General features: G+C 53.4%; 1 protein-coding gene across 1 annotated transcript in view; it reads right to left on the reverse strand.

Moving 5' to 3' along the window:
• Positions 1-1,938: 1,938 nt before the first annotated feature.
• The window catches only part of LOC142428088 (O-acyltransferase like protein-like), a 43,856-nt gene continuing 20,008 nt past the window's right edge, over positions 1,939-25,786 (reverse strand). Inside the window, exons 7-16 of the mRNA XM_075533224.1 lie at positions 24,318-24,497; positions 20,364-20,466; positions 18,258-18,359; positions 15,912-16,077; positions 13,827-13,906; positions 8,111-8,224; positions 6,485-6,617; positions 3,655-3,841; positions 2,559-2,701; positions 1,939-2,118 (exon numbers count right to left, since the gene is read on the reverse strand). Coding sequence (XP_075389339.1) covers positions 1,993-2,118; positions 2,559-2,701; positions 3,655-3,841; positions 6,485-6,617; positions 8,111-8,224; positions 13,827-13,906; positions 15,912-16,077; positions 18,258-18,359; positions 20,364-20,466; positions 24,318-24,497 — 1,334 coding nt within the window. The 3' untranslated portion in view covers positions 1,939-1,992. The remainder of the gene's footprint in view (positions 2,119-2,558; positions 2,702-3,654; positions 3,842-6,484; positions 6,618-8,110; positions 8,225-13,826; positions 13,907-15,911; positions 16,078-18,257; positions 18,360-20,363; positions 20,467-24,317; positions 24,498-25,786) is intronic.

Genomic DNA, 25,786 nt, shown 5'->3' on the forward strand with positions numbered 1-25,786 from the left:
CATTTCTGCTAGGGTGGCTCTGGGTCACTAAGGGAGCCGACAGCAGGAACCCGGGACTCACTGCCCACCGCAGGCTGGAGCCCTGAAAGGGATTGGAAGTTCTCAGAGTTCCCCAACCCCCAGGCCTTCTTGGGGCAGAGGACCAGGGGGAGGTTTCTGTGGGGAGTGGGCGTGCTAATCCCCCACATGTGCTCACCTGGGTGGCCATGACTGGTACCCAACCCTTGGACTGTCATAAGTAATGATGGATGTACATAGGTGTGGAGGTGTGGTGCAGTGAAATTTCTAAATATGGTTCTTCTGCCCACACCCCTTTCTGGGTTGACTAGAGAAACAAATTCATTGACACTCACAGATGTGTAAGAGAGAACTTTATAACAAGAAGTAATTAGGCATCAGTAAAACATCCCAGCCCGGTCGGTCCGGATCAAGTCCGTAGTCTGATATCAGCTGGTGGGTGGGAAGTCTTGTGGACCTATTGGTGATGGAAGCATCTCCACGTGGCTCCTCCAGCTCCAGAGTGTGTCTCCTCAACAGGAAGATGAGCAGACAGAGTGTGTGGTCCACCTCCAGGGAGAGAGAGAGAAGCTCCCAGAATCCTTTGGAGAAGGCCACACCCACAAGGAGGCATGTCAGGCTGTGCAGGCTAGTAACTACCACAAATGCCTACCAAAAGATTGGGTGGGGCTATGCAAATAGGGCACAGGTAGCACTAACAGAGGGGATTGGTCAGTTTTTGTTACCACCTCGCCCACTGCCTATAGAGATGAGCCGTCGTTGAAGCAGCAGCAGAGAGGGACCCCGAGGACCTTGGAAGAGCCTGTCCAAGGTCTCTGTGTGAAGGGGGGCTCCCAAGACCAGATGTGTCACAGACCATGGCACGGAGACTCAGGAGCAGCGCCAAGGCTACGGGGTACCTTCTCCTTATCCAGACCGGGCGGGCTTCCTGGCCCGTGGAGGCCAAGGCCAAGGGGACCATGTGGCTGAGAGGCTGAGAGCTGGAGAGAGGCTTGGCTGCTGGCTGAGGAGACCCATGACTGTGCCCTCACAGTCTGCTGATCCTGACTCGTGGTCACCCACTGACTTGCCTGATAAATCCCCTTCGCCGCGAGTATGGCCTGCGAGTTGTGTGTGGCCACTGCAGCGAATGATCTAAGCCAGCACAGAAGAGTGCATGGTGGAATGGGTGGTGTCAGAACAGGTAAAGATGGATGGACTTGTCTGACCCTGGCTGGGTGGCAATTGGGAAGCCAGAGGAGGCCAGCTATGCCCACCCCACGCTGGTGATTCCGGGAGGTTCATGGCAAGTCACGTCCCTTGGAGAGGACCCAGGACTGGGAAGCTGGACACACAGGTTCTCCATGTGGCCTCTAAGTATCTCTCCAACTCTACACCACTCTGCGGGATCATTCGCCAAAGCACTGAGGTCTCTCCCTGCCCTGTTACAAGTTGCGATGGACAGACCAGGGCACAGAAAAGAGAGTGTTTGAAAGACCTGCAGTGACAGATCCAGTTCTCGACGAAGCTGGGCCGTGCCGTCCTGAGCGCCCAGTGACGCCGAGGCCATGCCGGCAGCAGGATTACACAGAAACAAGGAATTGATGAAAACTACGGTGACTTAATTGAGGAAGGAGAACAACCCTCACTTCCGATGACACGCGCGTGTCGACATCTGAATCTGTTCTAGGACGGTTCGTATAGAACAGGGGAACACAGCAAGACAAAGATGCCAGACTGTTTTTGCCACAATTCAGCAGATGATTGAGGGTTATTCAAACAAAAAAAGAAAAAGTTATTCCAGAACTCTCATGTGTCTATTAAGCACTCCCAAAAAGCTCTTTCACATATTGGACACGCAGGATTTGTGTACAGTAAAGTTGCTCTTCCCAAGGATAGATTTGTGCCCCTTTCAGACACCCAAGCTTCCGTTGTGTCACCAGGTCACCCCCACCTGCCTTCGTCACCACAAACGCGGGGCCATCACCCTTTGGCTCACGGCCCTGAGGGCACTGGTCCCAGGAGGCACCGCTTCAGGTCCTGGCAGGGTTTCTCAATGCACAGCGTCAGGGCCAGCCCCGCGAGGAAGGTCAGGAGGCAGTGTCCGGAGAAGAGATAGAACTGGAGAGAGAGAAAGAGGGGCACAGTGGACACAGCTTACTCCAAGGTTTCTCTCAGGTCTGGGCCCTGCAGTCCAGCATCCTGGCCCCCGGGAACAGATCTGCAGTGCACGCTGCCCCGTATAGTCTCCAGGAGACCCAGCCCTCTCCCTCGCCCACAACAGTGCACCAAGACTAACCCTAACTCACTGCCACCAAGTCGATACCCGCTCAGCCACCCTAGGACAGGGCAGAACCCCCTCTGCGTTTCTGGAACTACAAAGCCTGTCTTTCTCCCGTGGAGCAGCTGGTGGTTTTGAACTGCGGACCTTGAAGTTAGCAGCCCAACACATCCAGTACACTACCAAGACTCCTTACACCAAAACTACTGGGGGGTAGGGAAGCTTCCTATCTGCTTTGTTTCTCAAGAACAGGTTCTGGCTGTAGAGCGTGCCTGCTCACCATGTTGGGGTCCGTGTAGTGGAGGAGGGTCTCCTGCTGCCCATTGTAGAGGAGGATGAGGAGAGGGTGCACCAGATAGCCGGCGTAGCTGACGCGGGCCAGCAAGGGCCACGCGTCCCAGGACAGCACCCGCTTCACCACACCTGCCGGAGGGACACAGGGCCTGGTCCTCGATGCCCCAAAGCCCCCGGGGGCCTCCACTGCCCCTGTGCTCCAGGCCCCGTCTCCCAGAGAAGGCCTGTGTGCACGGTGTGCCCGTGTGCAGGAACATCGCAACCCCCTCCCCCCACAGCAGGGACGCCAGGCTGCTGGGACCCCAGACCCGCCCTCGGGAGAGCCCGGTCAATAGAAAAGGATGTGGTGGCTCATCCAAGCAAGGGTGAAAATGAGGGAGACCCTCCCGGAGAGAGATTGACACGGCAGCCCCAACACCCTGTGCTACTGCACCAACGACCATGAAGAGCTAGAGGGCTGGGCAGTGCTCTGGTCTGCTCCCTGCAGGTCACAGCAGTCACCAACAACCACAATCTGGACTTTTCTTTCCCCAAAGTCCGAACCAAACACCACCAGCGAGTCGCAGCGGGTCCAGGCCGCCTCACAGAGATGCCACGGGACGGGGTAGACCTGCCCCCATGGGTTTTGGAGACGGATACTGTTTGCCAGATAGAGAGCCTCGTCTTCCTCTCTCAGGAGGACTTGGTGGTTTCGAACTATTGACCTTCCAGATGGCAGCCCAGCTTGGAACCACTACGCCACCAGGGCTCGGCGCGTACTGAATTCCGTCAGGTGAAGACATGGAGGTGCAGGAGGCTGAGAGCAGACTGGTGCCCCGACTCTCGCCCATTCTGACTTTTCCCCCTGGAGACATTGCCCTCTCTGAGGTCTTCCTGCAGGGCGAGCAACGTTCCCGGAACCGTCACTTGTACGCAGACCAACAGGAATGTCCCACGCGGGAAAAGTAGGAGACAAACCAAGAGCTGGTTCTGATCCGCTATCACCCTCCACCCCAGCAGCACCAAGCCCCTCTGCTACACCTTGTGTTTGCACATCTGCCACTTCTAAAGGAGCCGGTTGAAGCGCAGTGACTGCACCGTACCTCCATAGCCCTCCTGACACGCAAGGATGATCCAGCCCACGGCCGCCGCCCACACGGTCCGGTGCAGGGCCTGGTAGGTGGCGGCGGCCGCTGATGCCCTGTCAGAGGGGTCGTCCACCACGTAGGCCAGAGTGACCACGACGAAGAGAGCCGACAGGGCGCATGTCCAGCCCAGCAGAGCCTGCCCCTGCCGGAGAGGAGAGGGAGAGGGGGGTCAATGCCCCGTGAGCCCACGTGGGTTTACCCGCTTCTCTGGGCTCTGACTGTCTCTTCAGGGCACCATCTGCAACCCTCACCCACTGCCCAAGGGGGACGAAAACAGCGTCCCGATGGGTGGTCAGGGCACGGGGTGGATGGAAGAGCGTGACCGTAAAAGATGGTCACAATGAGGTGCTGCGCAAGCAGGTGCAGTCCCTGAGACCGGGTGAAACACAGCAGGCAACACCTGGCAGATCTCTGCGAAGTCACAGCTCTGCACCTGGATGTTGGTGGTGGCTACCCCGATGTGCACGGCAGCGAAACCATACACAGTGGCCACACACGCCCCAGCTGGCCGCCACGGTGACTCCAGCCCCTCGTGACCGGCCCTGCGGGTGCAGAGAACTGCCCCGTGGGATGTCCAGGTGGTGAGCTTCCAGAAACAGGTTGCCAGACCCCTGGTGTTTCTGCCAGACCCCTGGGGAGCTGGAACCACTAACCCTTAGGTTAGGGGTCAATGTTTAACCATCCATGTGCCCCACCCACAACGAGGGCGTGCAGAATGGGCGGGCCAAGGTGAACTGGTGTGGACGTTTAAAACACGTAATGGAGATAGATTGATACCGGTTTTGATATCACCATCCACCCCAGTTTCTGGCTTCGATCTGTACCATCTTTCAGGAGAGCTTCCTAGCAAGGGGACTGAGGGAAGGGGCCCCAGGACCTCTCTCTACGACAGTGGTTCTCAACCTTTCTAATGCCAAGACCCTTTCATACAGTTCCTCATGTTGTGGAGAACCAACCGTAAAATTTTCATTGCTACTTCATCACTGTCATTTTGCTACTGTTATGAATTGGGTGACCCCTGTGAAAGGGTCTTTTGACAGCCAAAGGGGTCAAGACCCACAGTTTGAGAACCGCTGCTCTATGATTTTTGGCAACGTTCTAAGACTCTATAAACCAAAATCCAAACTCAATGCCATCAAGTGGATTCTAACTCACAGCGACCCGAGAGGGCAGGGTGGACCTGCCCCTGTGGGATTCCCAGTCTGTGACTCTATGGGAGCAGGAAGGCCCGTCTTTCTCCCTAGGAGTGGCTGCTGGTTTCAAACTGTTGACCTGGCAGGTCTCGGCCCAATGGGTAAACATGATGCCACCAGGCCTCCTTATGAATCTATAAGGGGGCTTTGGAAAGCTCATGAACAAATGGAACAGGATGATCATGGAGGTTTTCCATGAATTTGTGTGAACCCTCCCCCTTCCGATCACTTCAAAGGAAAGCCTAAATGAACAGACATTGTCTCACCCATTTCCACCATGCTTAGCCAGCCCCATTCTATCGCCTTAGGGAACAAGGCTTGTCTCTGCTCCCAGCAGAGGGGAACCCAGTGGCCACCGCCCTTCCCTGAACTACAAGTCACCCGCTTTATAAAAGGCGAACGTCATGGGAGGTGGAGGCACTTCCACTGAGAGAAGAGCCTCAGGGCCCTAGCTCAGAGAGGAAGCCAGAGTCACGCCCTGGCCGGCAGTTTAGCCCTGTGGTTGGTACAGAATCTGGTGTCAACTTGAGACTATTAAGCGTGAAGAAGTGGAGATTAGCCTGTCAATCAGGTCTCAGATTCCTGACCTCATTTGGAGGCGCTATGGAGATAAATAGCTCACTGGAGGCCAGACCCACTCTCCCTCTGCTTTGTCTCCCTGCTGACAAGACACATGGGGCTTTGCTGATGGAGCCCTGGAGCTGGAGGAGCCACATGGAGACGCCTGCCAGTACTGAGATGCTTCTACAACCACTGGATCCACGAGACTTTCCACCTCCTGGCCTGTGATCTTCCTGCATTTGGTGTCATTGCATGTGTTGTGAGAGTCTGAAAAGGAATTTATAGACTGGTATCCAACATATGGGCTAATATCGGACTTATGAACTTATCTGGACTGAGCTGGGATGTTTTCTTAAAGTACAACTGCTCTTTTATATAAAGCTCTTTCTTATACACATGAGTCTCCCTAATTTGTTTCTCTAGTCTACCCGGACTCACACAAATCCCAAGAGATATCAGCTGCACAGTGTAACCTGACTCTTCCTGCCTTTGACTTTAGGAACACCTGGTCAGAGGGTCAGCAAAGAGGTTGCTTTGGGGACCAAGGTGCGCCTGACCCAAGCCACGGTGCTGTCGATCTTCGTCTGCATGTGAAAGATGAACACCAAATGAGGAGGACAAAGAATGAACTGGTGTATTTGAGTTATGCTGGAGGAGAACATGGAAAGTGCTATAAATACAGACTGCCAAAAGAACAAACCAACCTGTTCTGGGAGAAGTACAGCCTGCATGCTCTTTAGAAGTGAGGAGGGCAAGACTTTGCCTCACGTGCTTTGGACATGTTGTCAGGAGAGACCAGTCCCTGGAGAAGGACATCGTGCTTGGTAGAGGGGCGGCAAAGAAGAGGAAGGCCTTTAAGGAGATGGACTGACACGGTGGCTGCAAGAATGGGCTCAAGCATAAGGACAGTTGGGAGGACACCACAGGGCCCGGCAGTCTTTCGTTCTGGTGTACACAGGTCGCTATGGGTCAGGACCCACTCAGCAGAGGGGCCACGCCTGTCCTATCGGACCCAGCCTGGGAAACCGTACCTTGGTCTTCAGAATGCTGGCCTGCTGGTCTGGGTACGTGAAAATGCTCAAAAGGAGGCCAACGAGGAATGGCCCCAGTCGGCAGTAGGGCTTGGTGTAGTATTCCACAAAATACAGCACAGTCACATTTTCACTGGAAAACAAAATAGAGCGCACAAGGGAAGGGAAAGAAGATCACGTTTGCCCTGGACTCAGAAAGGGAGTCGGTGGACTGTCCACTGGAGCAATCGGCAAGCCCAAGGTCAAATGGAGGGATGTTTACTCTTGTCCAGCAGAAGCTGGCCACACGTTAACCAGGGTCCTTCCTTCTGTCTGGGTTCCCTCACTTTAACACATGGCGTGTTACCCTGGCCGGATGGGGTTCCCAGTGGCTGGGGAGTTGAGTGTGATGTAGTTGGGCAATGATGCAGTGTCATGAAGTAATCGCCCTCCATGGTGTGAGCTGGTGGGATCAGTCAATCAACTATAAAGGGTGTTTCCTCGGCGTGTGGTCTCCATCTGATCTACTAGGACTTGATCCTGACTGGGCTGGGCTGTTTTCTCAATATACAATTACTCTTTATGTAAAACTCTTTCTTATACACATGAGTGTCTATGAATTTGTTTTTCTGGTCAACTCAGATTAACACAGGCTCATACATGGGGACACAAAGGAGCAGGCCAGGTCAGGCCCTTAGATGCTGAAGGAAAAGCATTCCAGGCTGAGGGAACCAAACACACACACACAGACACACAAACACAGATACACACACACAGACACACACACACAGAGACACACAGACACACACACACACACACAGACACACACAGACACACATACACAGACACACACATACACACACACAGCCACCTATAGGACAGGGTAGAACTGCCCCTGCGGGTTTGAGACTGTAACACTTTATAGGAGCAGAAAGCCTCATCTTTCCCCCAAGAAGTGGCTGGTGGTTTCAAACTGCTGACCCCAAGGTTAGCAGCCCAATGTGTAGGCCACCGTGCCACCAGGCCTTCCGGCTGAAGGAATAGCAGGTGCAGAAGTTCCGGGGCAAGAGTGGTGGGATGGGCACGCAGGAACCCAGTGTGGCTGGCGGGGTTTCATTCTGACACCAATGGCCAGCCACCAGAGCACACTGGGCAGGTGCCAGCCTGGCACATGGGAGTGGCATTGGCAGCACTGTGACTGCTGTGCTGAGGACAGATGAGCAGGTTGGGTGGTGACAAGGAAGAACCTCACCGGAGAGACAACGCCCTACATTTCTGATCACAGTTGGGCCACTTACTAGCTGTGAGACCGTGGCAAAGTCACCCGGTATCAGGCTCTCCATCCTTGCGTCCGGCTTCCCAGCAAGCTGCCACCCGACCCCTGACCCCACCCAGTCCCCCCACCCCCAGCCGCCTGCTTCCCACTGACAGAGTCCCAGGCTCAGCAGTGCCCCCGCCCCAAGGGGAAGGAGGCACAGATGTTTCCAAACCAACATGCAATGAAATCTCCCACCCAGGCTGGAACACCCCCTCTAGGATACTCCCCCCAGCTACTTCCCATGGAACACAAACCCAGGTGGCGGGGGGTGTCCGGCCACTCTAAGGGAAGGCAGGGGACAGAGAGTAGGTGCTAGTGGCCATGGTTACCTTGCTTCTGATGGGGAGGCCACTGGAAGTCCATATGCTGTCGTGAGCAGAGCAGTGACCACGAAGGTCACCAAGAATAGTGCGGCCCCAAGGAGGATGAGGACGCGTTTACTTCTGGAAAGAAGAGAGGACATGGGCGGCAGGGTGTGTGTGTGTGTGTGTGATGCTCACAACCCTTCCCCACAAAATTCATGAACATGAAAGGGTTGGCCCACAGTGACACCCCAAGGAACTTCCGGTCAGTCCTGGCTCCCAGAGGAACTTCCAGTCAGTCCTGGCTCCCAGAGGAACTTCCGGCCAGTCCTGGTTCCCAGAGGAACTTCCGGCCAGTCCTGGTTCCCAGAGGAACTTCCGGTCAGTCCTGGTTCCCAGAGAGGCTGATGAGATTGAGGACCACTGGGGTGGTGCCGGCAGTTACTCCCTCGGCTGCTAACTAAAGGCTGGCTGCTGAGTCCACCCAGAAGTGCATCAGAAGAGAGGCCTGGCAAACCAGTCATTGGAAATCCCGATTACAGTTCTCCCCGACACATGAGCCAGGAGGGGAGGGACCCCAGAAGTCGGAATTGGCCCCATGATGACGATGGGGTGGGTTTGGGCGGGGCTTTTTTGCACGCTTGTGGGCAGGGTTCCGGGTCAGGGAAAGAAGAGGACTGAGCGGAGGTGCCCGTTTGCAACTGTGTGACAACTGGTCCATTCTGGCTCATAGGGAGCCCACGCCTCAGAGTAGAGGGGCCCCTGTGAGTTTCTGAGACTGCAAACATTTACAGGACCCCCTGACCGGGCTTTCTCCCTCCGGGCAACTGGTGGGGACACACCGCCTACCTCTCCATTGGCAGCCAAGTCTGAACCTTCGCACCCCAGGGTGCCCTGAGTAGGCCTTTCTTGGCAATCCCTGCACGGATGACCCTGAGCAGACACCGCCCCACGGTAGGGGAGGCGGAGGGACTGGGGTCCGTGCAGAAGCTGACCGAGCACGCTGGGTCACGATTAGCCATTGTCTCCTAGAACGTCCAGTTTGGACATTGGCAGTGGCTGACTTCCAAGAGAGGTGAGCTGTCAGATGTCAGGCACATGTGGACACCGGCCCCTCTAGAAGCACAGGAGGGAAGACATGGGGGGAAGGAGAGGAAGAGGCAAGAGGAATCTGGTGTCCCTCCTCCCCTCCCCCCCAGGGGCTAAGCAAAATCTGGAGCCCCGACTTTGCAGAGTCCGCAGGTTGCTGGGGTCGGTGTAGGAAAGGATCAGGTCGGGGAAGGAGGGAACTCCAGCAGGAGGCCCGGCATCACAACACCAGTTCCTGGTGGGTGGATTCCTACTCCCAGGCACCCCAGGAGTGTCAGAGCGGAAGGCCTGGGCTCCGTGGGGTCTTCAACAACTGCTTTTCCTGAAGTCGAGTGCCAGAACTGTCTTCCTAGGTGCTCCAGCCAAACTCCAACCACCAAATTTTAGTTCGCAGCAGGGCTTGTCAACCATCCGCCAGGCCCAGGGACTCCTGGAGGGCCCAGTAGCTCCTGCCTTGTCTCCATCCATTTCCAGGCTAAGTGTCCTGCCCTAGCAAGGACCACGGTGGCTGCCCATGGGGGGGGGTGTGGAACCCCCTTGCATGGCAGACCCTAGGGAAGAGGCAGGCCTGGGGACTGGGCTCTTAATCCCAAGGGGCTCGAGTAGGTCCCCAGCCAGGCCTAGAGCAGGAGGTCACAGAACTCATCCCGGGAGGCAGTGGACCATCCCTTGGGAAGCCACGTCTGTCAAGCTGGTGGGCGTAGTTCCTGGGCACTTACGCTATCCTAGCACTGCTCCGGGTCCAAGGAGCCTCTGCTACAAGCAGCCTGGAGGTGGGCGACAGTGGGACCCCTCCCCTCCTGTTCCTCTCGTCCAGGACCTCCAGCCACAGCACAGGCCGAGTCAGAAGCCTTCCCACAGCCAGCTCAGGCTCTTTGGGGAGCTGCTCTGAAGACCAGGGGCTCTTAAGAAGGGCCCAGAGTTTCAGGCACTGGATCCCACCCTCATCCTCTCAGCCTCAGGGATCATCTCAGGGCCGACTTTCTGGAGCCAGGGAGGTTGAATGGATCCCCCCACAGTACTGCCCTTAGGAAAAAAATCTCTAAACCTTGTCCAAAATGCCCCTGAAGTCTTAAAACCATTTTGTTTAACTCATTCTTGAAGGTCTGTTTTTTCATCATGCACTTTAAGGCACTGTCTAATTATCCTTAATTCTTAAACACACTAGAAGTTTGTGGCAACCCTGCTTCAAACAGGTCTACTGGCACTATTTTCCCACCAGCCTGGGCTCATTTCCTGTCTCTGTGTCACATTCTGGCCATTCTCACACTAGCTCACACTTTGCCCTAATGTGATTGCACACTTCCGACACCGTAGTATCGTGTCAACATGACTGTTACATGGACTGCTGTGTTAGGCAGGGTTCTCTAGAGAAACAAAACCAGGACACTTATGATTCTATATCTATAAAAGGATAAGTTTATACAGCAAGAAGGAATGTAACGGCTAAGTAGTCCACACAGCAGTACAGAGGGCTCAGTTCAACTCACTTTTGTGGAACAGTTAATGTACTGAAGGCTCTTCAACTCACAGGGCTGCTGGTCCAAGGTCAAGGAAGCAGACAGCGGAGTCTGCCCTCAGGCAAGACAAGCAGGGTGGGGCAGCCACAGCAGGAAGATGAGAAATTGAGGCACAGCAGAGGCCAATAGCATGGGAGCGTAGCAAAGTAGTCTGATGGATCCTCAAGAAATGTGGAGAATCAGGTCTCCATGGAACCTCAAGCTCTGTCGATGCACAGCACAGCACAGCAAGGCAATGATCCACAGGTTGGCTCGGCCAACTGCAGCACACAGTTGAGGCAAAGGACTGTACTGCAGCACAGTACTGCAGCACACAGTTGAGGCAAAGGACTAGCTCAGGCAGCAGAGAGCTGGTTCAATCACCATGGAGGAAAACGGAAGGTGGAGGGTTGGGGGAGGAGGGGAAAATGAGGAGCTGATACCAAGGGCTCCAGTAGAAAGAAAATGTTTTGAGAATGATGATGGCAACAAACGTACAAATGCCCTTGACACCATGGATGGATGGATGGGTTGTGATAAGAGTTGTATGAGCCCCTAAAAGTGATTAAAATTTTAAAAACTATAGCGTGTGTATGTGTGTGTGTGTGTGTGTGTGTGTGTGTGTGTGTGAGAAAGAGAGAGAGAGAGAGAGAGAGATGGAGCCTTGGTGGCACCACGGTGTATGTGTTGGGCTGCTAACCACAAGATTGGCAGTTTGAACTCATCAGCCATGCTGCAGGAGAAAGACAAAGCTTTCTACTCCCATAAAGAGTTACCGTCTCAGAAAGGCACCAAGGTAGTTCTTCCCTGTCCTGCAGGGTGGCTGTGAGTCAGCCTCCACTCGAGGGTGGGGAGAGCTGCAACTAGGGAGTCCTGGGGGCGTAGAGGTCACACACTGGGTTCCTCCTCTCAAGGTCAGGAGCTGAACCCGAAATGAGGTTTCTCTTGGAAACCCACGGGGGTGGTTCCACTCTGCCCCATAGGGTCGCTCTGATTCGGTATTGACATGGCGGCCGTGAGTTTGGTTTACAGAAGTTAACTCCTTATCTAGGATGATAAAAGCCATAAAAGTAGCACCCCCCAGCAATCCCCCCAATAGATCCCCATGCTGTGACTCTTGCCTGTCAGTGTTGTGTGTCCATTACAACAAGAGATGGAACCCAGCCGAGAAGCAGAGGCTGGGGTTGGAATGTTGGTGTCACAATCGGGAAAGAAAGATGGAGGGTGGAGGCCTGTCTGACCCCTGCCTCGCGGCAACGGGGAAGCCAGAGGAGGTCAGATAAGCCCTCCTTGCCATTGACTCCGGCGTCTACAGAAAATGTCCCATGCATTTTAAAATGCAGAAAGACATCAATGGGACACCACTTCTCCCTGAGAGACTGGACAGGACGAGGGAGCTTGCTTCCCCTCTCCCCTCACTAACAAGGTCTAAAGTCTCTCTTTTCCAAAACCCTCTTATGGAGATCGAATACAGATATCATATTCCATAGTTCAATCACATCGAGCAGTACTGTACCATTGCTACCGCAACCAGTTTCCAAACATTCTCTTCCTTCTTGGATTCCTTGACATCAGCTCCCCTTTACCCACCTGCCCCAAACCCTTATCCTCCGTGCTGTCTCTATAGGTTCATCAATTCTGGGTTGCATGTACTAAACAACAGAAAATCATATAACACAAATTCAAGAGGGTCATTCCAATGACAAAATCCATCTGGAATAAACTCCAATATGGACGAACAAACACACAGAAAATGTTGAAAACCAGATCAGGCCCCACGTGCATCAGAAAGGGGATCGACTGACAAAGTTTTAACCGTTCGGTCAGGTTCATCCCTTTGAGCTTCTGTCCTTGTCTCGCCAATGCCTCCCTCTGTTAACCACTTTGTAGTCGTGTCTCCGATGCCTCCCTCTGTCCGGTAACCACGTTCCTCCCATCCTTCTATCCTGGGTAGAGGGAAATCACTGGGGCTTATTTCCCACAAATGTACCTGGGACTCCCACTGTCATCCAGAGCCTTCTGCAGCCCCAGATCTCAACACCTAGACATTGATACTGTTGCCTCCTTTGGCTTCGCATTACATGAAGAATTCTTAAATGGACCATGGACTTTTACTTTTCATCAAAGGAGAATAACAGCATGGCCTGTCCACCTCCCCATGAATTATCGAAGCCGTAAAGCTTTACGGAAACTTGCAGAAATTACAGTGACACGCATCCAATGTGGAAAAGCGAGTACACATCACCGGGGAGCAGTGACACGCATCCAAGCATCCCATGTGGAAAAGCAGGAGCACATCGCCGGGAGCACTGTAAATCACTTCCCTCTTTCCGACGTGCACCCACCCGGAGCGCAGCAAGCACGGCAGCGGGGTTCTAACTCTGACTTACGTGCTTGGAAAAACGTCCCCGAGGAATTACAGAGAGAGCAGTGTCCAAAGACCTTCCTCACACAGGGCCATTCGTCATCATGAAACGCCGGACGCCCAACCAGGAAGCAGCGTGTTGGCCCTAACGCTGACAAGCACGCAGAGCGACACCGTGACATGGAGAAAGCTGAGCACCAATCATAGCTAGAGGAGCCTGGTCACATGGGGGCTAACTCACAAGGCCGTTGCGTGTCTGAGCGACCAAGTCGAGGCTTTCCCCGAGAAGAGTTCCAGTCTCGGGGACCCCCCCAGGGGCAGTTCCACTCTGTCTTGTAGGGTCACTCTGAGCTGGACTCGATGGATGGCAGTGAGTTTGGTGGAGTTTTGTTTGGGGGAAGTAATAACGTCTCTGCGCACACACGTTTACACCTGGGCAACCAAGGTGGGAGGAGCCCGAGGAGCATGATTTATCTGAAAACAAGTTCTTAACTCTTAAAAGGCAGCTCTGGACAAATGGGTGAGGAGCTCGGGTGATGTCTCAGGTACACATGGACTGTTAACTGCTGCGAGGTCGGCAGTTCTAAACCACCAGCTGCTCCACAGGAGAAGGATGAAGCTTTCTACTCCCGTAAAGAGTTGTAGTCTCAGAAACCCACCGGGGCAGTGAGTCAGAAGTGACTCGATGGCAAGGAGTTTTGTGGTTTTTTAGTAGCGATCGGGAACCCTTTCAAGGAACTTCCTGGAAGAGGCCACACAGGGAGGGGAAGCTTGGCCCCAGGAGACTCACTTTCTGTGGATGACGACAATCCCCGGGGTTATGAGGTGGAACTGGAAGTCATTGGCAAGGTACCACGTCCAGCCGTTGCACTGAAAAGAAAGGAAGGAGGGGCCCTCTGTCCTCCACGCCCCGGGCCTGCACCCTCCGAGTTGACCGGAGGAAGAGTTCAGCAGATGGGGTGGATTTCGGTGGGAAAGGAAAGGGAATTTGGGGGACTTTGGGTCAGATGGGTCACATGCTTCACCCTTATGGCCCTGATTGGTTCTATCAGGCACTAGCAGCCCCTCATCCCTTCATTATAAGCAGCCAGGGTGGAAGGCGCTCCTGCTGCCATCGTCCGGAGTGACTGTCCCGACGTCAGCAGCGAGGACAGCCGTTAAAAGCACACCAACGGATAGTAAGAGTGAGAGCCAAAGTCAGGACGTGGGCCATGGGTCCCAGAGGCGGGGGGCATGGCGGGGAGCTACTGACTTTGTGGGGGTGGTGAGAACATTCTGGAAAGAGAAGCTGTGATGGTCCCACAACGTACTTAATGGCACTGAGCTATACCCTGATGGTGCCTACAATGGCCACTTAATGGCATGCATATGGGTCACTAGTCGGGCTGATATGCACAAGGTCAGCAGTTTGAAACCACCGGCTGCTCCTCAGGAGAAAGACGAGGCTGTCTACTCCGGTAAAGACACACTCCACTCTTGGATACCCACAGGGACCATTCTACTCTATCCTATAGGGACATCATGAGTAGGACTCAACTCGATGACAGTTTGTTGTTGTTGTTTTGCGCTTAAGTTGTTTTCACATCAAACAATCACAAGCAATTGGGCATCTCCTAGGATCGCTGTAACAGTAGGTGGTATTGTGTTACATCAAACGACTTAGGAGAATTCGTCACTGTGTGCAGTTGGGAATCAAGTGCTCAGTGCTATCTTTTTGGCCCAGCCTTACTCCAGGTGAGGAGACTGGTCTTTTAGGCCTGGCTTCTAAGAAAAGCCCCCAGATTCTCACACACAGGTGGGAGAGCCATGTCCCTCCCAAGGATGTCCAGGCATGTGCTATGTAAGCCAGTGACCTGTCTTCCATTGAGGAGGAAGGTGGGGGAGAAGAGATGATCTGCTCCCATAAGGATGACAACCTTGGAATCCTGCCCAGGGCCGCTCGCCATGCGTTGGAATCCACTCCGAGGAGGAGGGTTTGGTTTGGGCTGGGCTCTGGCTCTGATTGGTGAGGGACCACCCACCCCTGTCACAAGAGGCTGGGCTGCTTGCCCACAACCCACCATCCAACAATGGCCTCCTTTCGCACGGGCCAGCGCTGGACAGTGCCCGCCTGCCAGTGCTGAGCATTGTGATCAAGGAGACCGCAGAAAAATCCTGATCAAAGGGCAGAACCCACAGAAGAGCATCTCACCGTGTCATGGACCCTCGGCTTTCTGAAAGCATGGGAAGTGGCTGAACCTTTGAAATGATTGCTCTGAGATCATCTTTAACATCCAAACCAAAAATACTCCTGGCATTTTCATAAAACCAAAGAGTCGTCTAGCGGAACCCATTTAAAAATAGAATAAAAATCTGCTCTTTTCAGAGCTACCTCTATGGGATCACATTGATAACAGCAGCTTGAGAAGACTAGCTAGGAACCCCAGAGGGTGGTGCGTCTGTGTTGATGATGGGGGGGCAACGTGGAAAAGAAGGCTGGGTGTGGGTGCATGATTAGATGAATGTTATCGAGGTCACTAAGTTGTATGTGTAGAAACTGCTGAATCTGTGTATTTTATAATAACCCTTTGTCTACTGCTAGGTCTACATAAACCTATACGTGCGAAGAGAAAGAACGAGCGTGCCCTGCTGGCGTAGTGGTTGCATGTTGGGCTGCTAACAGCAAGGCCAGCAGTTGGATACTACTAGGCTCTCAGAGAGAGAGAAAGGAGGCTTTCTCCTCCCATAATGAGGTGCGGCCTCAGAAACCCACCGGGGCAGTTCTATCCTGTTCTATAGGGTCCTATGAGTTGGCATCCACTCGATGACAGGGACTTAGGGGTTTTCCAGAGAACAGAGGACGGACACTGCCCAGGCTGGCCAGCTGGACACTCACCGCATTCTGAACAGAGACCAGGTTATTCAGCAGCAGCAGGTTTGTCCACCACGCTTGCCGGCAGTTGTCCAGGTGGAGCTTGGCCACTTCCCAGATGGGACCCCAGGGGACCAGGGGGAACAGTCCCCCTAGCAGGCACACAGAATATAAGTGCAGAGGCTGCAGCCTGCGGGGAGAGAGTGAGGATGGAGACAGGATGCCACTCGGTCCCATGGCAGGGGAGAAGACATCCCCACAGGCAAACGCTCCTACTCACTGCACCCCGCGTCACATGCTGGCTTGGTGCTGCGGTAGCACCTACAGAGCTACTTATTGGGCTGTTCCTATGTGCCATGTGCTGGCTGAGGAGCTGTTGAGATCTGTGTCTAGCAGTTTCCCAAAGTGGGCTATACCGCCCCCTGGGGGCGCTGGAAGGATCCGGCAGAGCTGCAGAAGCAGATCGCAATCCTATCTGTTGTCCTGGATTCTGGGCTACCGTGCAAACGTGGTCATTGCCTGGGGACCATCAAGTCATTTCTTGTTTTTGTTTTTTGTTTTTCTGGGAAGTAAGAGGTAGGCCGGATAAGAGTGGGAGCCTGTGAACGCCGTAGACAGTGAAGCACTTGACTTGTGTCCCTCCAGCTGATTACAACACCCAGGGACCTCACAGGACAGTGCTATCTGCCCAGGCTGTCACCTCTACTGATTGTCAAGCCGGGTCTCCCGAAGGGCCTCAGATGGCCTCGAACCGATAGCTGCTCAGTTAGCAGCCCGAATGCTCCCCGGGACTCCTTCCCAGGTGTCTCATGGCCATGCAGGCAGAGGGCTCAAGGCAGAGCTGCAGCTTGGGAGGCCTGGTTGTCCTGGTGTGGATTCAGTCCTGGGCTGGGGGCAAGGCCCTCCTTTTAAGAGCACCGTGTGTCAGCATCCAAAGCCCCTCAAACAGCAGTACCCCCAAGGCATCCGAGGAGGCGCATGGCAAACGGCAGGACTGTGAGCAGCCCCTCTCCAACTGGCCCACCGGAATCAGGGGTCAGCATGTAGCCTGCGGTCAGTCCTGTGTGTCCCTGCCCTCCTGCAGTGACAGGAGCGTCTGGGCAGGGACAAGTTGCTGATGAGAGGCAGTGAGGAAGGGCAGGACGGCAGTGGGCTCCACTACGTCACACCCCACACCCTTCCCCTGGGCTGGCTCAAATGCAGGGTCAGGGCTGAGGCCCCTGATGTGGGTCACATCTTGAGTAGCCAGGGTCCCAGGGGACAAAGGAGAAATCCATATTCACGAGTCATGAGATTGAAAAGACAGACTCATGCCAACAGTCCATCCAGGAGACTCAAGGCACACAGACACTGAACCGGGAGACCATCACCTCCCCTGAAGCCCTCCCCCCAATAACCACAGCCCCTGCTTCGGCCAGTCCCTCTCCTGAGCGTGTCCCTTTCTGTTTTCACCACCATCCCCAGGGTATTCCCTGCTGCGAAGGCAGGCTGTGTGGAATGGGCTAGTGCTACTGGGCCGGGGTTGGTGGGGGGGTGGGGATGTTGGAGAATTCCTTTAGACCAGCGGTTCTCAACCTGTGGGTCATGACCCCTTTGGGGGTCAAATGACCCTTTCACAGGGGTCTCCAGATCCATCACAGTAGCAAAATAATAGTTATGAAGTAGCAACGAAAATAACTTTATGGTTGGGGGTCACCACAACCTGAGGAACTGTATTAAAGGGTCGTGGCATGAGGAAGGTGGAGAACCACTGCTTCAGACCTCATCTCCAGACTCCATGGGCTGGTGGCCTGCAGGAGCTGCCCAACGTCTCTGCTTGCATCTGAGGCCCTGGCATTTGCACAGGGTATGGGCGAGCCTAGGCTGCCCATCTGCTGAGCAGTGGGAATATTTTTGTCAGTGGAAGACAAGATAGCATTTCCGTGGTCTTTGTCCACCAGGAGCAGAGCCACGTTAAATCCTCAAACAGTGCTGGTAGAAGAAAACTATTTCTCACAATTCAAAAGACAAAAAAACTTTTTTTTCCCTGAAGGTTGAAGATGAAAATACAGTGACTCCTGTGCGAGACAGCCCTTGAGGGCCACTGCTTTCTTTTTCCTGGTCTCTCAAGACTTGCACCTTTGGGGCAGACTAGGGGAGTGGGTGGAGGGAGCAGGGACAAGCCTCCCACCTTTCTGTTGCTCTGTGTTTGTGGGCAATGTTTGCAATTTCCTTCTCAGACCGGTTTCTGCCTTTCACCAGCTCTGCTCTGTGAGAAATGCCAGCTTTCTCTGGTTTCACCAGGTGACACACTTCTTACCCGGCTGTAACGAACCGCGGGGAGGGGGGGTAGGGGTAGGGGAGTGGGGGGAGTCCTGCAAATAGACCCACCTGATCAGGCGACTGATGTAATATCTGAGTAGGCCGCCAGGGGTGATGCCTGTGTCTGCGTCCGGGTGCATCTTTAAGAAGGACCTTGCACTTAACCAGCCACTGAGAGAAAGAGAGGAACGTCACAGGTGTCACCCCGCCATGACACAGCCTCCGGGGGGACCACAAGGCCATCTCAGTTGGGCCCTGCGAGATCTGCTGCAGTAACACGCTTCCCAGCCTTAAAGTGACAAGAGTGCTTCGTGGCTGCTTAAGCCCACGACCGGTCACCCGAGCCTCATGCCTTCCCCACCCAGGGCCTCAGCTGCAGGAGCAGCCACCCTTGAAACACTGCCGGTGACCATGGCGGTGGGGGTGGGAGTGGGGAGGAACGTTCTGGAAGGTCTCAGAGAGGCAACAGTCAAATGCCCTTGCCTGGACGTGACAAGTGCCATATCTATTCATGATTCCTTGGTCAGATGCAGTGACACGGCCCAGCTGGGACAACAGGGGACCATCGAGGGCCCAGAAAGCAGGGAGCCGGGCTATTTGATGAACAGCATTCTCTCTTGCCCACCGGCTGAACGGCCAGGCCATCCCTGTCCACAGCACGGCACATTGTCAAAGAGCTGCCCTTGGTGGAGTCGTTGGGGATTGACTCGCCTTGCAGTCAATAGTCGCAGAGCGGAGGACCCATAGCCAGCGGAGTGAGCAGCCCCGGGAGGTAGAGGTGTGCGCATTCCTGCGTCCTTAGCCCACAGGGAAGCGCAGGCTGACATAGGAAGGGGTTGTCCCCAGTCTTAGCTGACAGGTCAGAATCTGATGACAAACCCACCACCACCCAGGTCGTTCCCCTAAAGAAACCAGGCCACTCCCATCGGCTGGCACTTGGTGGCATATCTGAGTGACTTCCCAAATCTCCTGATCTGCCTACCTGGGGTCCTCGAAGGTGCCCCCTGAGGGAGTATGGTTTTCCTGTGGCAACTGGAAGCTGTGAGGGCAGGGCGGGACTGGAGGACTGTGGACATGTCGGGCTGTACATGGAGATCTGCAAGTTCCACTCCAACCCCAAACCAAACTCTGCCGTCGAGTCAATTCTGGCCCATCTCTACCCTCCAGGACAGAGTAGAACTGCCCCAGTGGGTTTCCAAGACTGTAACTCTTTTTATTTCAAATACTTTTACTGGGGCTCTTACATCTCTTTTCACAATCCATACATTCATCCAGTGTGTCAAGCACATTTGCTCATATGCCGCCATCATCCTTTTCAAAGCATTCTCTTCCCACTTGAGCCCCTGATATCAGTTCCCTATTTCTTCCTCCTCCTTCCCCTGCCAGCCTCATTCACGAACCCTTGATAAATTATAGATTATTATTTCCATATCTTACATCGTCCTCCGTCGCTCCTCACCCACTTTTCCATTATTCATCCCCCTGGGAGGGGGTTCTAGATTGATTCTTGTGATCGATTCCCCCACCCTCCTCTAATCCTCCTGGTATCTCTACTCTCCTTGTTGGCCTGAGGGGTTTATCTGTCCTGGATCCCCTGTGTTGCTGGCTCTTATCCGTAGCAGTGTGCATGCCCTGGTCTAGTCCGATTTGTAAGGTAGAAGTGAGGTCATGATCGTGGTGGGTTACAGCCATTATCGTGACTGTACTCTGTACAGGAGATGAGCACGGTAAAGACAGCGTCCCCGTCAAAGGAGTCACGGGAACTGCTGGGCTTCGCAGCGCATGTCAGAGCTATGCCGACACTCCGTGCCGTCACCCGAGGAGTGGGCCACAGCACGGCAGCACGGCTTTCTATCCTGTGGAAACTGCAGGGACAAAGTGAGTGCAGGCCGCTGGGAAAACGGTGCCCCTGGGTTTACCTGGGGACAGGTGGCCGCAAACCTTCCCTTTGTTAAATAAGGAGCCAGCACCTGTGAAATGCGATCCAGCAAAGCTCCACTAAAGGAGGAACGGCTTCTCCTGGGCCCTCGGGGTTGGCTTTTGAGGTGCAGCGCCTTGGCCTGGAACGAGCGGGGATGGCAGCGCACACCCACACACACGCACACACACTCACTCGCACGCCAGTAGCAAGAAGCCTAGCAGCAGGGGAAACATACTTTGTTTGGCTTTAATTACCTGATGAGGAAAAACGTATCCACCCCAAGATAGAAGGGGCCACTCCGAGAATAAAGGTAAACAGGGCTTCTCAGCACCCGGCCCTTCCACTCCAGCACGTTATCTGAAACACACACAGCAAGAGCAGTGTCTTTGATGGAAGAAAACCTGGGGACAGATTTTCTTTGTTCAGAACAAGCACTGTCAACTTTCAACTGTACAGGGGGTGGGGGGATGAGGGGGGCTGGTTCGGAAGTCCCTATGATCCCGATGGCTTGCCCCAAGCCATGGTGTTTTCGGTTGCTCCACACGCGTGTGGAAGTTGGGCGTGGAATGAGGAAGACCGAAGAAGAGCCGGTGCGGTTGAATGCTGGTCCTGGAGAAGACCGCTGGAAGTATCGCGGACTGACGGACTGCCCGAAGAACAAATCAATCTGTCTTGCAAGAAGGACGGCCAGAGTGTTCCTTAGGGACACGGACACATACTTGGGACCAGTCCCTGAAGAAGGACATCGTGTTGGGTCAAGTAGCGGGGCAGTGGCAGAGGAAGGCCCTCGAGGAAATGGGTTGATACTGTGGCCACCACAATGGGCTCCAACCCAAGAACAATTGTGAGGCTGGTGCAGGACTGGGCGGTGTTTCACTCTGTTGTGCATCAGGCCGTTATGGGTCGGAACCGAATTGGGGACACACAACAACATGATTCTGTTAAGATAACTTAGACCGGGATTCAAAGATGGGGTCCCTGCTTGCAATCAAGCCTCTGGGCTTTGTGATCACACAGTAGCTGTGGCCCCCATGGAATTACTGCTTCATTACTGTTGTTCATTTCATGGTCGCTACCCTGCACCCTGACTGACTCATCTCCTCCCCACCACCCTTCAATAAGGGGGTGTCCCAGATGAATTTCTGATAGTTCTCCATTGACACACTACGGCAACCATTTTAATATTATCTCAACAACATTTCACTTGCATGTGATATTAATGATGGATTGCCTTTCTTTGGAGTAGACACAGATATTGATATCATCTAGGCAATTGGCCAGGTAACTGCCTTCTGAATTTCTTGGCATAGATGAGCGTGCACTTCCAGTAATGCGTCCATTTGTGAAATGCCTCAGTTGGTATTGCAGCAATTCCTGAATGCGTGGTGTGCGTTGGTTTGTTTTATTTTCTCTGTGTGTTTTGCCAATGTTTCCTGTGTAGCTTGGACGTCTTCCTTCAGTACCACCAGTTCTTGGCCATATGCGACCTCCTGAGATGACTGAATGTTGACCAGGTCTTTTTGGTGCACTCTGGGTTCCTTAAATCGTCTTTTGCTGCCTCCTGCACTATTCTGTAGTTTGCTTAAGGATCAAATTTTTCTTCAGTCCTTTCTGCTCCAAAAAATGCCAGGTGGGGTCCTCCTTTCTGATTTTCTAACTCTCGATCTTTGGGCATTTCATTTTAGAATTTTATCTTTTTGAACTACCCTTGGGAATCTTTGGTTCAGCCCTCTGACTTCATCACGTGGTCCATATGCTTTAGCTACTTTACATTCAAGACCAAGTTCCAGGGTCTCTTTTGACATCCATTGTGGCTCTTTCTTTCTTCATTCTTCCTGTCCTTTGAAGACCTTTTGCTTTCTTCAGGTAGGATGTCCTCCCACAACTCATCTTGTCTTTCATCATTACTTCGTGTTCAATGGGTCCAATAACTGTTTGAAATCGTCTCTAGATTCGGGGGATGTGCTCAAGGTTGTATTCTGGCTCTCGGGGACTCGGTTTCCTTTTCTTTGGCATCAGCTCCCACTTGCTGAGCAGCAATGGATGGCCCGCGGCCTCGCTCACACTGATGATGTTGAGCTTCTTCGTGAAATCTTTGCACAGATGCAATGATTTGGTTCCTGTGTAGGCCCCCAGGAGAGATCCAAGGGCACGGTCACCATTTATGCTGCTGAATAAAGATATGTGTGGCCAGTAAGTTGTTGGTCTTGCAAGACTCTACCGTGAGATCTCGGGGTCATGTCCATCGTAGCCCAGATTGGCACGAAGAATTCCACTTTGTTTTAAACTTCTTTCAACCCCGTTAGCATGAGCCGCCCCTCCCCTCCTTCCCCTCCCCGATCTCCTGACAAACCTTGACTCTCTAGAGATGTCCCAGGACCTGCCCAATTAGCAAGACATGTAAACTATCCTGCCAGCCTCTGAGCTACCACCCATAGCCGTGTCCCCCACCCTCACCCCTAGTATGCTGCCTGCCTGAGAAGTAAGAATGCATGTTTCCCCACCCCTGTAAGCCAGCCTCTGCCTTACCTGTAAAGACCCCATGTTTTCTTTGTTCGGGGTCAAGAGTTTTCCAGGCCTAGCCTCCTGAGGAACCAGCTGTAATAAAGGCTTTTCTATTAAATGGAGTCTGATTAATCTCTCAAGGGTAAGATATATTACAGTTCTGATCACCAAGGCTATATTTTCAAACTGATTCTTCTTTTTTGTTTCCAACTTTCAGGTTACAATCCTTAGTAATTATCAGTGCACCCTGATGGCATGCTTGATCGAGTTCAGACTACAGACCCTGGTAAAAGTCTTCAACGTCTTCATCTGGGGCATCAGCATGGGAATTTGAATAAGAGTTGTGTCAACGGGTCTTCCTGAGGAATATGTGGATATTAGCCTGTCACTGACATGGTTGCTCTTCGAGACCTTGAACTGTTCTTTTTCACAACAAACGTGACATCGTTCCTCTTCGGTCTGTCATCCCCCATCAAAATAGACCATATGATTATCTGACTCAACGCGGCCAACCCCAGTCCACTTCAGCTCACGAGTGCCCTGGGTATTGGTCTTCCTGTGTTCCCTTGCATTTTGACTTGGGACGCCTCAGCAGGCCTCCCTCCACCTGCATCGTTGAGGTTGACTCTCCCTTAAGGAGGCAGCTCGTCCGCAGTCGTGTGCGGAGTGCTTCCCAACCTGAGCTGCTCGCCTTCGAGCGCTCTGTCAGGCCACGTTCCACTGCTATTCCCAAGATTTTCACTAGCCTATTTTTAAAGAACTAGATCAGCGGGTCCTTTTTCCTAGTCTGTCTTAGGCGGGAAGCTCCACTGACCCGGGTCAGCAATGGCGGGTGGCCCTGCTGATATTGGCAATACTGGTGGCATAACTTCCAGCATCGCAGAAAGATGCAAGTCACCTGGTAGATGAGTGGTGGGCTCACTTAACATGCATGCATCATGTTACTTGGGGCTGGGCTGCTTTGCTGGGAAGGAGTGCCGGTAGCATAAGTGGGTTATGAGTTGGGCTGCTAATTGCATGGTCAGCAGTTTGAAGCTACCATCGGCTCCAGGGGAGAAAGATGAGGCTGTCTGCTCCCATAAAGACTGACAGTCTTGGAAACCCACAGGGACATTCTATACTGTCCTATTATGTCATTATGAGTCAGAATCGACTCAATGGCTGTGAGTTCATTTTGTTTCAAGGCTGAGGAAGGAAGGGAAAAAACCCACAACTTTGCTTCTGGATTTAAGCACCAAGAGTAGAGAGAGGCTGTCTCTGTAGACCATGGAAATACTATCCCGAGTCTTACTGGTCCCCTAGGAACTACCTGCTGGTTGGTTCCTGGATGAGCTCTTGCCGCGTTGATTCCGTCATGAGGACCCATGAGTGTCATAATGGAACTGTGCTTCAACAGGTTGCCCGTATATTTCCCAGCCCTTCTTGCAAGACTCCTCTGGGTGGACTCAAACTGCCCACCTTTGGGTTAGCAGCTGAGCATGTTCTCCAGGTGCACCATCCAAGGACCAGGTTTTACCTAGGATGAGTCTGAGCAGCCAGTCCCTGGGCCCTCCCTGGCAAGCTTGCTCATGGAGATCCCAGCCCGCACCTCTACTTAAAGGGAGGCAGGATGGGCACTGAGCCTCCTGTCCCAGAACCCAACACTGATCCCAACAAGAAAGGCTCATTCGTCTTTCACACGAAGGTTCGTCAACTCTACGCACCCAAAGACAGCCACGCAGTCATCTGGCTGGTGTGGCCGGAGATGATCCAGAGGAGGCTCAAGACACGGATGCCGTCCAGTGCGGGGCAGGTGCCTACTGGGGTCCTTGTGGTCCAGATGGTTGGCACGTTCTTCTGCAAGGAACAGCACCTCAGGGTGTGGTCCACGGCACCCCAAAATCCTGCATCGGAGCAAAGATATTACTCCCACCCTGTAGAATAGACCACCCCCAACACACACACAGTTCCATATACAAGAGCCAAAACACACACAGGGCCTGCTGCTCTGGCCTGGACTGGCCAACTCTGGTCTCCACTCATGATCCTTAGTCCTGGGTCTTCCTCCCCTTTCAGTGCTGATTTCCCCTAACAGGCTGCCGCAGGCTACCCTGCATGAGATGCTCTGTCCACGCCCAGACCCTGGGAGGCCACCCCTTCTTAGAGGGTGGGGAAGGGGAATGTGGGCATCAGAAAGGGTCCCCTTGTCCTAGAAAACAGCATTTCCCTCCGTGTGACTTTCTGGTACTTTCCCAAGGACCACTCACTATGGGTACTATCTCTACTCTCGGTCAGGGTACAGGTGTGACAATAGGTAGGGGGACAGGTGTCAAAGCAGCTAGGGAGGCCGGCCTTGCACTGGACTCTCCTGGCTCTGAACCTGACTCCCATTTATCAGCTGTGTGGCCTTTGGCCTATTAATGGACATCTCTGTGTCTGAAGCTCCACATCTGCAAAATGGGAATGAAGGGAGACCCTACCTTCATAGCGTGGTTGTGAAGAACAAAGGAGAAAGGCTTATAAACAAACTCTTTCCCGTCCTGACAACCCAGAGGAGGCACTCATGAGGCCACAGCTACGGCTCATCCTTCAGGGGCAGTGGTAGTTCAGTGGGGAAATTCTCCTCTTCCATGCAGGTGACCACGGTTCAATACCCGGCTAATGTACCTCCTGCCCAGCCACAGCCCTTCTGCTGGCAGAGGCTTGCATGTTGCTATGATGTTAATAGGTCAGTGGAACTTCCAGACTAAGACAGACTAGGAAGTAGGCCTGGCGATCTACTTCTGTAAATCCCCCCTAAAGACCCTATGCATCGCAGTAGCTGAATGTGCAAACGGCAGGACTGTCCTTGTGTGCCTGGCATTGATTTCCCTGAGGTGGGGGCCGGCCTGACAGAATTGAACAATAGCTAGTAGTACTGTAAGCCCTCTTTCTTTAAGAAAGGCGACTTCATTCGATTTAATTCTTTCTCTCTAAAAGAAATGTCAGCCGGCCCATCCTGAGAGCCAATTGTGAGGTTACAATCATGCATCAGGCCCCTCCAAAGCTGAAGCCACCTCCCCGGGCCTCGTCTTCCTTCCTGGATGCAGCTCGGTGCCTTAACCAAAGTGGACATTAATACCTCCTTGCAGAATTGATATTTATCCCTAAACACAATCTGGCTCGCAACCAAGCTTGTTAACCTGCTTTCCAC

This window comes from Tenrec ecaudatus, chromosome 15 (genome assembly GCF_050624435.1).
Source record: "Tenrec ecaudatus isolate mTenEca1 chromosome 15, mTenEca1.hap1, whole genome shotgun sequence".
In the NCBI taxonomy this organism is placed as follows: Eukaryota; Metazoa; Chordata; class Mammalia; order Afrosoricida; family Tenrecidae; genus Tenrec; species Tenrec ecaudatus.